Genomic DNA, 12,370 nt, shown 5'->3' with positions numbered 1-12,370 from the left:
GTTAAAAATTGCTTATTTATTTTTATTTATGTGGCTGTGTCTGTGTGAGTGAATGCCACCTATGTGTGGGTGTCGCTGGAGGCCGGTTGGATCTCTGAGCTGGAGTTACAGGCAGTTACGATGTAAGCTACATGACCTGGGTGTTGGGAAGTGTACTCTGGTCCTCAGCAGAGCAGCCAGCATCCTTAATCACGGAGCCTTTTCTCCAGCCACATATGAAGTTCAATTATAACTTTATAATGTATTGGTAAACATCTGGGGAGTAATATGCATGGGCTGTATTTTAATGCTCACACTTGGAAGTGTGACTGAGTAACTGTTGATAATGGATTCATTGGGATTTAAGTGTTCAGTATCACCTGTCTTTCCCCAGAAGTTAAATACTGGTAAGAGTACAAGGGGCGGGGGGAAAGGCCTAGGGGGCAAATGAAGGGCAGCCATTGGACATCAGCACCAGTCTGGTGGTAAAATAGATTACCCTGAAAGTCACCTGTGAATTTTTAAACTTTTTTTTTTTTTTTTTTTTTTTTTTGGTTTTTCGAGACAGGGTTTCTCTGTGTAGCTTTGCGCCTTTCCTGGATCTCGCGCTGTAGACCAGGCTGGCCTCGAACTCACAGAGATCCGCCTGGTTCTGCCTCCCGAGTGCTGGGATTAAAGGCGTGCGCCACCACCGCCCGGCTACCTGTGAATTTTTAAAAGAGGCAATGGTGAAAGGACTGTGGCCAGTTTCTTGGGTGTTTGCCTGGAGAGTAGCGTGCACCAGAGTCAGGGGGAAAACTTCTAAAACAAAATGCAGACAGAAAAATTGTGGTGATTTGGGGGGCCGGCCTGGGCTCTCATCAAAGCAAAACACAGAGTTCTGGTTTCCAACTACAGTTTCTAATTTTGCAGGTTTAGAATATTATGAAATTGGCATATTATGGCATTTATAACAAGCACCTGGCTGCTGCTGCTGCTACTACTCAGAGACCCCACTGGTCAAGATTAGTTCCTTCTTTTTATTTCAAGAATGTAACTAGGGCAGCAGGATGGTTTTTGAATAGGGAAAACTAGGTGAAATACATAATGGAAATGAGATGTTGCATGTCTTAGTTCAGGTATAAAAATGTCTTGGCAGCAGTCATGGGAGTGGTGAGGAATGTCAACCCTTGTCTGTATTCTTGGGTCACATTTTCCAATACAAAGTAGTTGAGATACAGCACCAGCCTGAACGGAAATATCAGCACCATCAATTCCACCTCAGTGGATCAAGAAATGTAAGCATTGCCTCATAATGCCTGGCCTCTAAGAGTCATCAAGTAGTGCCACAGCTATTGGATTTGTAAAAAACATTTCTGTTTTCTTAATATTTTTCAAATTTTGGCTTTTGGGGTGATGAAGAGCAGTTAAAAGTCATGAACTTTGCCTGGGCATAGATCTTATTTTTTAAAATTTTTAAAGTCTTGCATACATTAGTATGTGGCTGTATGTGTGTGTGGGTGCGTGCGCGCGTGCGCGCAGAGGCCAGAAGTGAGTGTTAGATCCCCTGGAACGGGAGTTATAGGCCACTGTGAACCACTCAGTGGTGGTACTGGGAACGGAACCAGGGGTTTCTGCAAGAGCAACAGTGCTCTTAGGTGCCAAACCAGCCCCATAGCTCTTATTTGTAAGCGTTTTCTCAGGCCTGATGTATTGTTATGAAACAGTGATAAAGGAAAAAACAATCCATCAGGGGAGAGCTATATCTGTATATGAGACTCTTTTTGTTTGGTTGGTTTTGTGTGTGTGTGTGTGTGTGTGTGTGTGTGTGTGTGTGTGTGTGTGTGTAGGGGAGGTCTTGCATGTGTGAGAGTCTTTATACAAGGAATATGTTGCCTTCTCTGAGATTAGATCAGAAACAAGGCTCTCTCACTACCTTCCACCCTCAACTCTAGCACGGTATAGTGGACATAGCTTGGTACTGAAGAAAATACTTGTTAGCCTGAATTAGGTAAACTTGGGAATGTATCAATATACTTAAAAGCAAGTTTTAAGACATATAGCAGCTGTGTACAGTAAGGTTTTCACCCAGTGGTCTTTCTCCACGTGGTTGGTGAGAATATATAACATAAAAACGTGTGTGTGTGTGTGTGTGTGTGTGTGTGTGTGTGTGTGTGTGTGTGTGTGTGATATGTTTTCTAAAGGAAAAGTTAGAAAAGTAACAAAGAAACAAATCTGTAAAACCATGTTATAAACTATTTCGATCAAAGAAAAATGTTTGGAGTCTGATAAACCAGCGAGTGCCTCTCATTCTTTCCTGGGTTATTGAACTACTGGTGAAATTCTTTAAGGTTGGTATTTATAGGAATGGGGATAAAGTGCACACCTAGTAAGTAGTGTCCTTGTTACTTGTGAGTACATTGAAAAACAATGAAGAGAAATGTTTCCATGTATGTGTATAACATCCTAGTAAAAATTAATCTCCTAAGAGTAAACGTTTTACCCTCTTGCAATCTATTGACATAGTAAAATCAGCTCAGTGAACAAGCACATAGACATCATCAACAAAACAGAAAATAAAACAATACTTTATATCCAAGCCTGTTATGATTCCCTTGAGGAGGTTTCCTTTGGTCCTAGCTTTGGGCATATTTAAATGAGTCCTGAAACATCTTGAGCCTCATTCATCCTGTGTCTTATCATGGTGTGCCCCCATCTCCTTCTCTAGCTGAAGTCTAAGGGCTCAGGAAGGAGGTGGAAAGAAACCAAATGCCTTAGGTCAAGAGTGGGAGACAAGGAACACGTTGTCCAACACTGGACCAAATCTCTCTTAGCTTGTAGTTCAAGTTCCACACAGGCATCATTTAGTCAGCGCTTTGGGTACAAGTGGAATGTGATTTCAGTGATGTTTTGTGGAAAGCTGTTGCCTTCCCACAGGGAACTTTTAAACCACACAGATTTAGAGACCCACAGCACAGATTAACTTGAGTGAAATGCTTTCTGGTGTGGTGAAACTTGGCACTACCAAATCTTCATCAAACAACACTGTAAGGTTAGAGAAAAAAGACCTAAAGAAATGCTTGTACTGAGTCACAACTTGGTTATTTAAGAAGGAAACAAAGTGGTTCTATTTTCTTCAGTGTCTTTTCTTCATGCACACCTGACAGCGGCTTATGATTTTTTCTAAATCTCCAGCTTTCACAGTTGATGGAATAGGTTTTCTGAAATAAACACAAATGAAAGAACTCACTGATTTGTGGATAAAAGGAAATGCCTAATTTGCTTTGAGTTTTGTTATTTTATTTTATTATTTGTTATTATGTTATTTTTTCTTAGTTTTTTTTATTCCTTCCCTTTTAAATACTCATGAGCCTTTTAATACATTACTTTAAGATCAGCTAGTGTTTTTTGCTGTGGAATAATCCTTTCCTACATTATGAATATTTATTGCTCTCATTGGTTAATAAAAAGATGATAGACCAGTAGCTGGGCAAGAAGTTAGGCAGGAAAGCCAAACTGAGAATGATGGGAAGAAGGAGGGCAGAGTCACGACAGCCACCAGCCAGCCAGCCACCTAACAAGCTGGATGTGTAAAAAATGAGGTAATAAGCCATGAGCCATGTGGCAAAGCATAAATAGAAATATGGGTTAATTTAAGTGTAAGAGCTAGTAGTAACAAGCCTCAGCTATCAGATAAGCCTTTATAAGTAATATTAAGCCTCTGAGTGATTATTTGGGACTAGGTGGTAGGGACAGAAAATGTCTGTTTATAGTTTTTATTCAGTAATTTACTATAAATCCATATATGTGTTGAATATGTTTAGTGATGACAAAATCATGTATATATTTGTTCTTTACTGACACAGTGAGAAATAGAGCCCATTTGTTGAGTTCAAAATACCTCTAGCCTGCAAGTATGAAGATAGATAGGATTTTATTGGCTGGGATGAGAGAGTTAATGTAAGTACATCCATATGCAGGTAAAAATAAAAAAGCAGATATAGGCAGCCTTTGAACAGTTCTACAGTCGAGTCATCAGATTAAGACTGACATTGCATAGTTACCTGAACATTCTTTCTGGGTTTAATGAAGCCAGCCAGAAACTATAGGAGTTTGCGTAGTAATTACAGGTTCCCCGTCCATGGCATTCTATAAACGGACTGGCTCGGAACTCCTCCAGGCAGGAGCCGGGCGATGCCAGTGCTTGCCCAGCACCCTCAGAGCCTGCGCTTGTGAACTATCACAACAAAAAGATCTCAATGTAAAGCATTATCCACTGGAGTTCAAATGCAAGTTTTCCACATTTTTCAGGTGGGTAGGGAGCAGTCATATAAAGCATCAGGAATGGAAAACAAAACCAAACCAAACCACTAGACAGAAATTTCTTCTGTTTTGTCCAGATTTGCTAACACTCTGGGCGTCTGAGGAAGAGATACTGTCATCCAAAGACCAGTGAGAGCTGTGAGCTCTCTTACCTTATCTTCCAATACATGTGTCAGCACTTAGATCCATGGCTACTGTTGTTTTCTTATTTTGCCTATTGTCTGTCTTTACCACTGGGATAGACGCTCCATGAGAAGAGCATGGCCCCTGCTATCTTTACTGCCCAGACCAGTTGGGGCTCATGATGGGCATTCAATATAGTTTTTTAATTAATGACTGATTGAGTGGACAGCTGTGAGTGAAGAAGGGGGAATGATACGTAATAACAAGGCTATGCAGAAAGTGAATAGTGACAATACACAGCCATTAGCACTGTAGGTGGTGGTGGGTCCATATCCTGAGTTTAGCACTAACGTCAGGGCTTTTCTTAAGAGGCTCCTCCCCATTCTCAGCTTCTTAGGAGCATCAGAGGGGCATGGTACAAGGCACATTTTGTCACCTCATAATCATGATACCTTAAGAAAACAGCTCCATTTTTATTTATGAATCCACAAGTGCTAAAAAGTATTCCTCTGGTTATCATAAGCGTTACAGACAATGTAGGTAAAGAAACTATCACACAAAATTGAAAAAAATAGGCATTCCACTTCCATTACAGAGTAGCTACTTCTCACTTGAATGCTACAGTTAGGGGTTTGTGGAAAATCTCCTGAGAGATGTCTATTTAAGAATTGTAAATTACATTATTTATTTGTTTGTTTTGGTGTGTGTGTGTGTGTGTGTGTGTGTGTGTGTGTGTGTGTGTGTGTACATGCATGCCACCGCAAATGTATAGAGGTCAGAGGACAATTTGGGAAAGCTGATTCTCTTCCCACCTTGTGGGTCTTAGGGATTGAACTCAGGTCACCAGCCTTGGTGGCAGTGCCTCTACCCCCGAGGCATCTTGCTGTCCCTTATTTTTCAGCGCTCCACTACTTATCAACAGCACCAAAGTTGTCACTCTTCTGGTGTTAATGTTTTTATTTATTGAGACTTTTTTTTTTTTGGTAACTCAAGCTGGCCTCAAACTTGATGTGTAGCCAAGGATGACCTTGAACTCTGAATCTCCCTGCCCCTACCTCCTGAATGCTGGGATTCCTCAGTTCTATGTACTGCTGAGGAATGGAACCTAGGACTTTGTGCATGCGAGGTAAACACTACCATCTGAGTTGGTCCCCAGCCCCAAAGTTGCTCTTTAAGTGTGTTTTCAGATTGCCAAGCGTGTTACACACATTAGCAGATAGGAGACCACATTTTCTTAGCACGGTACAAGGTTCTACAGGGAATAATTATTACTTCAAATGTGCTAAGTTTTTTTTTTTTTCTTACCATAACGAAGGAAAAACCTTTCCAGAGAGAAACCCAGCCATGGGGACATGGAGGGATAGCAGTAGTTTGGCTGTGAACAGCTATGGTCATCGCAGGACCTTCACAAACGGTACATCTGTAGAATGAAACCGATAGTATGACGGCCACTTTCTACCCTTCCGTTCTTAACAAGTTAAGCGATCCACTTGGTCCTTTTACAAAATGAAGGGATTGAGTTTTTTACCTGCTAATATAGGGTTCGAGAGCTCTGCCAGTAATTGGAGCCATGTCCATTGGCATCAGCGCTGGTGTTGACAGCCAGTATGAATAATCATTCCGTGATGCAAAATTACATACATTATTGATGTTACAGAATAAGAATGGCATTGTGGTGAATCGCTGCAGGCAGCTGCCCAGAGTGCCTAATAAAACATGAAGCTGAGTGTCACTTCCAGTAAATTAAAGTTATTTTGAGTATCATTATTTAGACACAGGTTAATTATCACATAGCCAGTGACAGAACTGGACAAAAAAAAAAGACAAAGAGAAACAATAGAAAAGAATTATTTGCAAAATGTGGTATTGTAAAGCTTTAAGAAGGATGAAAGTCAGAGGCCCACATGGGTAAACAAACCCTCCCCTATCAAGAATGCTTCCTGCAGCTTTTTCTAACTGGCTTCAGTAGAACTTGGGGCCTGATGTTCAGTTGGGACAATGTCTCTGCATCAAGTATTTCCAGGTATTCATAATAGCTAACAACCAGAGGAAGCTTTTGAAAAGATTAACTTGAGGATTAAACAAAAGACAGATGGTTGAGGCAAAAATTGTTGGCATTGGCCAAACTAGCTGGGCTCCTTCTAGCAGTTTATGCATCAGGATGAAAATTAAACCTCGGGCCACAATTGTTCTCTCAAACGCACCAGAAGAAGCTAACATTGTTTACAGTGACCTTCAGAGGAAGCTCCCGTCTAATAAATATTTTACAATCTGCATCATAAAGTGACTGAGAACTAGAACCTTACCAAGGTCTTGTCCATGCGCACGTTCGTTGCCTTGTACAAAAAGAAGAGAAAACCCGCTATAGAGTGGCTGTGTTCCTTCTGGACAGGAAGGAGCGGCTGTGGTTTGACTGTGTCGGGTGAAGACAAACCCCTGCGTTCTTGTCCCAGAGGCAGGTGTTCCCCTGTCTCCAGGTTTTCCCTTTAAGCCTGGCAATCCGTTCAATCCAGGTGGTCCTTTGAAAAACAAATTATACATGTCGCATCATGACCAGACTCTCAAACATGTTTTCCAAAGTACTACTTTAAATGAGTCTATGTGGCTGGTAAGCCTCAAATATGAAAAGAAATCTTAGGGAAGGCTGGGCTATAACATGGCTAGGGTGGTTTAATTATCAAGAGGGGTAAGAACCACTGAGGAGATTAGTAAGACATACCTGGGTGTGTCTGTGGAGGAGTTTTTAGAGATGATTAAATCATGAGGGGTCTGGCCTAATGAATGGATTGATTCCTTGATGGGTTCACAGATGATGGCTTTATTGGGAGTTGGGGAGAGGTAGGAAGTGGGGGTTTGTTCTTGGATACTGTATCTTGCCCTGGCCCCTTCCATCCAGCTTTCCCTGCTCCCTGTCTTCCATGCAGTGTGCGATGCTCTTCCACCACATGGCATCCAAGCATAGAGCCAAACAACCATGGACTGACCCCTCTGAATCCAAGTGCCAAAACAAATCTTTCCTCCTCCACATTCCTTATATCCTTATAACTGATACAATGGAAAAATAATATTAAATATTAGTCAGTCTATCGGATGCATCTTGTCACAGATACTTGCAGGCATCTTGAGGTTTTTGAGATCGGGTCTTTTTTGATTTTGAACTCCCTTGGGATGTCTGGCATAGTGTCTTGCATTTGATTTGGTAATCCTCACGGACATTTTGTACAAATGAATGAATGGCTTGCCTTACAATGTGTGTGTACGGGGAGCATAGAATCAAATAAAATACCTACAACTTGTAAAGCTGTTCAAGTAGATAATAAACATTAAGATTTGGTAAATCCAGAAAACAATTATGTAAAACTTTGAAAGTTCTTCCTAGAGGTGCAAACTTTAAGAAAGATTTTGCTCCATTAGCAAGGCAAAACAGACTTTTTTCCCTGCTGTCACAAGGGTTCTTTGTTTATCTGTAAGAGTTGCAAACCCGGGCTAGAGAGATGGCTGAGCCGTTAGGAGCACTGGCTGTTATCCAGAGGTCCTGAGTTCAGTTCCCAGCACCCACATCATGGCTCACAACGATCCGTAATGAGATCTGGGTCCCTCTTCTGACCTGCAGGCATATATGCAGACAGAACACTGTATACATAATAAATAAATCAATTGAAAAAAAAAAAGGAGTTGCAAACCAAGTGGTATTTATGCTTTGCCTCTTCTCCACAGTTGGAGGAGGCTGATTCGCTTCTGTCACTCTCTAAATGATACCGGGTGAGTTATCCATTCTCCCCTTCTTCCTGTCCCTCCCTCCCTTCCTTGGGGTTTTCACAAGTCCACCATGAACTTGACTTTACTGCACAGGAAGCAGACTCATTCTTTATGTTCCCTGCCCTCTGCTCTTATTCACAGGGGGCTATAATTGGTCCTGTTAGGGTTTGAATCTGAAGTGAGGCTGAGAGGCTTGCGGTTTGAATACCCAGCCCTTCCTTGGCTTGCCGCACTGTTTTAAAGGCTGTGGATCCTTAGGAGGCGGGGTCTGACTGGTAGAAGTAGTCACTCGGGGTTGGCCTCTCCAGATTTTACCTGCTAGTAATGCCTGTTTTCTCTCCTTGCTGACCCAGGCAGAGGTGAGAGCTGCTTCTGTTGTCACAGGGTGTTCTCACCCCTGTGCCTGTCCTATTGGTGACAAGTCTTCCTACCTTAAATTGCCTCTTTTGAGGATGTTTATCACAGTGATACAAAAGTAACTAATATGGACCTTAAGCAGAAGATACATTCTAGTGTCTCCATGGTAACTGTAAAATGATTAGCTGAGCAGGGCAGAAACTGGAGGTAAGATTTCATGCTCATGCCATCTTTAATCCCAGCACTCACGAGGTGCATCTCTTCAAGTTTGAGGCCAGCCTGGTTTACAAAGTGAGTTCCAGGACAGCCAGAACTACACACGGAGAAACTCTGTCTTAACGCGCCCCCCCCCAAAAAAAGATTCATGTTCATGTGCACTATACAAGACTATGCTGCATCTCTACAGATCTAAACTTGAATCCTTACATCATTCCAATGAGGTCTCTACAGCATTTAACTACTCATTAATTTCCAGCACATTTTGATTTGTAGTATCCTATGCGTCTATCGCATTTAACTACTCACTAATCAATTCCCAACACAATTTGATTTGTAGTATTCAGTGCTTGCTGTCACCTCATTATAAAATCAAGCTTTGGTAATTAAGGTGTATAAATTAATAGAACCATTTACAAAAACACAGTATGAATGGAATCAAATGGGTGGATGTCCTCTAATGTAGATTCCCAGCAACACTAGATCAAATAACCCTGTTCTGCCATCTGATTTGTTCTCTCTGTTCAGCTGCATCACTTCCTCTTCCTACATAGCTCCATCACTTACTGTCTGTCTATACAAACCTCCAGACCTCCATGGTTAACTAGTTTTGGCTCTGTTTCCAGTGTGGCCTTGAACACACAGAGATCCTGCCTGCCAAGTGATAGAATTAAAGGCGTGTGCTAACATTGCATGACTTCTTTGTTTACTTATAATGCCTGTTCCCATTCCTCTGATCTCCAGGCAAGCTTTATGTATTAAATCACAAATAAAATATCACCACATTTTTTCCTTTTTTGGTCTGATAAAAAATAAAAAATAAAAAAGTTATAACTAATATAAGAAATACTGTGTACAATAAGTACAATAACTATATACAATATATACAACAATAAATACATCAACAATGTCTAGTCCATTTGCATTGATGGGTGATGTCATTTTGTATGTGTGAATATGTGTTGCTCTGATTGGTTGATAAATAAAGCTGTTTGGCCAATGGTGAGGCAGAATAAAGTTAGGTGGGACATTCTAACTAGAGAGAGAGTGGAAGGAGAAAGACAGAGAACAAAGGAGACACTACTAGCCACCGCCAGGAGAAGCAAGATGTAAAGATACCGGTAAGCCATGAGCCACATGGAAAAGTATAGATTTATAGAAATGGGTTAATTTAAGATATAAGAGCTAGCTAGCAAGAAGCTTGAGCCATAGGCCATCCAGTTCATAATTGATATAAGCCTCTGTGTGTTTTTTGGGGTCTGAGCGGCTATGGACTGGGCGGGACACAGGAAAACTTCTGGCTACAGTTCCTTTTCTCCCCTGCAAATAGTACATCAAATGCTGTACTTCTTAACTAGCTTGCCTGGCATAAGACATAGCTTGTGCAAGACCTCCCAATCCCAGACTTTCCTATCTTCTTATCTTCTGATCTCCTGGCCCTCCCACTTAGGACCCTGTCACTGAAGAGCCACCCCTGCTGGTCCAGGTCGTAATACTCCTATAAGAAATTATTAGTCAATGTAACACCTGTAGGTAATTAAAAACAATTCGCCTTTCTGAGAATAGGATACTAACTAGTACCTCATCAGCTCTATTTGTCCTTAGCCAAAGATTTACGCCTTGGCTAAAAATGAAAAGAACATCTGCCCAGGGCAAAATGGACAGTGTATTCCAGTCATTAATGACTCTTTCTTCTTCCAAATGAACAGATGGCATCCTGCCTTTCTTCTGATCTGAACAATAGCACTAATCGAAAGACCCGGAATAATCGCTCTTTCTTGCACTCACACGTATACACGAGTCCCCTCTAAACACTGAGACAATACTGCTTCAGCAAGGGAGGCAAGCTGGGCTTTTACCTTGTCGGCCTTTAGAGCCTGGGTTGCCCTTTTCACCAGCTGGCCCTGGAGATCCTGGTTTTCCATCCTTGCCTGGTTTACCTTTTGGTCCACAGGGCCCTAGGCAAAAAGAGAGCTGTATTACATGTCATCACATTAGAATAAAAGGTCAGGCTGTCACCCACCCGAGGACTTCTGCAGTATTGCCAGCCAAGTTTGACATCCCAGGAAGGCCTTTAGTTCTGAGCAAATGGGCATGTTTGTTCACTAACGTCCCCAGAAGGCCTGGAAACCCTGAATATATGAAAGTGTATGCTGTTTTGTTTTATTTTATTCCAGAATTCACAATGCCCATGAAGTAATCAAACCATTAAGTAATACCTTTCTTGTCTCTCATGTGATTCAGACAAACTTAAGAGAACCAGAGTCCTATTTAGAACTATTCCAATATGCTAAGACTATGTAAGAGGTTAGGTTCAATTTTCAAATATCAGTATTCTGGAAAGACTTGGAAGTCATTTTTCTTTAATACTTGGCTGTACAAATTGTTAGATGAGTCCACATGTGCAGAACTTGGGTGTAGTTAGGCATTCATTTAAGAATTAAACCCAGATGCTGGTGTTTGCCAGAGGAGCTAGGTATAATACCTTTCTCCTAATAAAAACAAAACACAACATTTTAAGGTCTAATTTTTTTTCCTACTTGGTACTATGTCCAGATGTTACAAGAGCTTACAGGGTTTACAAGGGTCTAAACTCTTTTTTTCCTGCTGGTCAAGGGTAAATGAGCCCAGTTCTAAACTGACTGTACAAAATGTTGCAGCGTTTAGTGTTTTCTGTGAAGTCCTCTCATCTGCTTCCAAAATGCTTTCCAGATTTTCTTTGTTCAGCTTTTGCTAAGGATCCAGGTCCATGGTGCTAGTCTCACACCTGGGTTTCCAGGTGGTCCCAGTGGCCCAGGATCTCCTTTCATTCCTGGCTGTCCAGGTGGACCAGGCGGCCCTGGGCTTCCTGGAAGGGAGATGATCTTAAGTGTGCCAGGTTTTCCACGTGCACCTATGGACATAAACACAACGAGAAGATGACTTCATGAAACAACCCTTTCTTTATAGAGAAGAATAATAGAGAAATAGATATATTTACCAGGTGGTCCTTTTGGCCCAACTGGTCCTGGATGTCCAATTGATCCAGGAAATCCTTGATTACCCTTCTCTCCTAAGGAGGAGGAAGAGGAAGAAAGAAACAGAGAAAAAACCCTTACATTTTAATATTCACAGGGAAGTGTTTCTGAGTTCACTTTTTGAGTTTGGGAACCAATGAACTATTTGGGGTAAGTTACAAGGTCCTGTTGAACTCCTGCTAATACCTCCTGATGAGCTCTTACATTTAGTTTTCTCAGTGACCTAATTTCTATTTTGTTTCCCCAGCTGTATAGATAGCCCAGAGTTCATTATGTCAGGAATTCTCCTATAAATTTATTTATGTAGCAAAGTGGTTAACATTTCACTTCTATTCATAATCTTTGGTACAGATGGTAAAAGGTTACCAAGAAACAGCCATTGATTTGGAGAAATACTCCTTCAAAGAGTATTAAAAGTGCACAGACATGACTGGGCACGTTGCCTTTAATCCCAGCACTCAGGAGGCTGGGGCAGAGTTTGAAGCTGGCCTGGTCTACATAGCAAGTTCCAGGACAGCCAGTACTACACAGAGAGACCCTGTCTCAAAACAACAACAACAAATTACATAGACATTACATCTAATTACTTAAGATACTTTAATGTTAAATACGATATC

At 41.4% G+C, this 12,370-nt stretch overlaps 1 protein-coding gene across 1 annotated transcript in view; it reads right to left on the bottom strand.

Annotated features, from left to right (window-relative positions):
- Positions 1 to 531: 531 nt before the first annotated feature.
- Positions 532 to 12,370, bottom strand: part of Col4a3 (collagen type IV alpha 3 chain) — a 128,676-nt gene continuing 116,837 nt past the window's right edge. The window contains exons 45-52 of the mRNA XM_052750024.1: positions 11,717 to 11,788; positions 11,504 to 11,629; positions 10,596 to 10,694; positions 6,711 to 6,923; positions 5,933 to 6,110; positions 5,710 to 5,824; positions 4,023 to 4,195; positions 532 to 3,179 (exon numbers count right to left, since the gene is read on the bottom strand). Coding sequence (XP_052605984.1) covers positions 3,095 to 3,179; positions 4,023 to 4,195; positions 5,710 to 5,824; positions 5,933 to 6,110; positions 6,711 to 6,923; positions 10,596 to 10,694; positions 11,504 to 11,629; positions 11,717 to 11,788 — 1,061 coding nt within the window. The 3' untranslated portion in view covers positions 532 to 3,094. The remainder of the gene's footprint in view (positions 3,180 to 4,022; positions 4,196 to 5,709; positions 5,825 to 5,932; positions 6,111 to 6,710; positions 6,924 to 10,595; positions 10,695 to 11,503; positions 11,630 to 11,716; positions 11,789 to 12,370) is intronic.

The sequence above is a fragment of the Peromyscus californicus genome, unplaced genomic scaffold (assembly GCF_007827085.1).
Source record: "Peromyscus californicus insignis strain IS unplaced genomic scaffold, ASM782708v3 Scaffold_21__1_contigs__length_65335640, whole genome shotgun sequence".
Taxonomy (NCBI): domain Eukaryota; kingdom Metazoa; phylum Chordata; class Mammalia; order Rodentia; family Cricetidae; genus Peromyscus; species Peromyscus californicus.
This window is presented reverse-complemented; position numbering and strand designations above follow the sequence as displayed.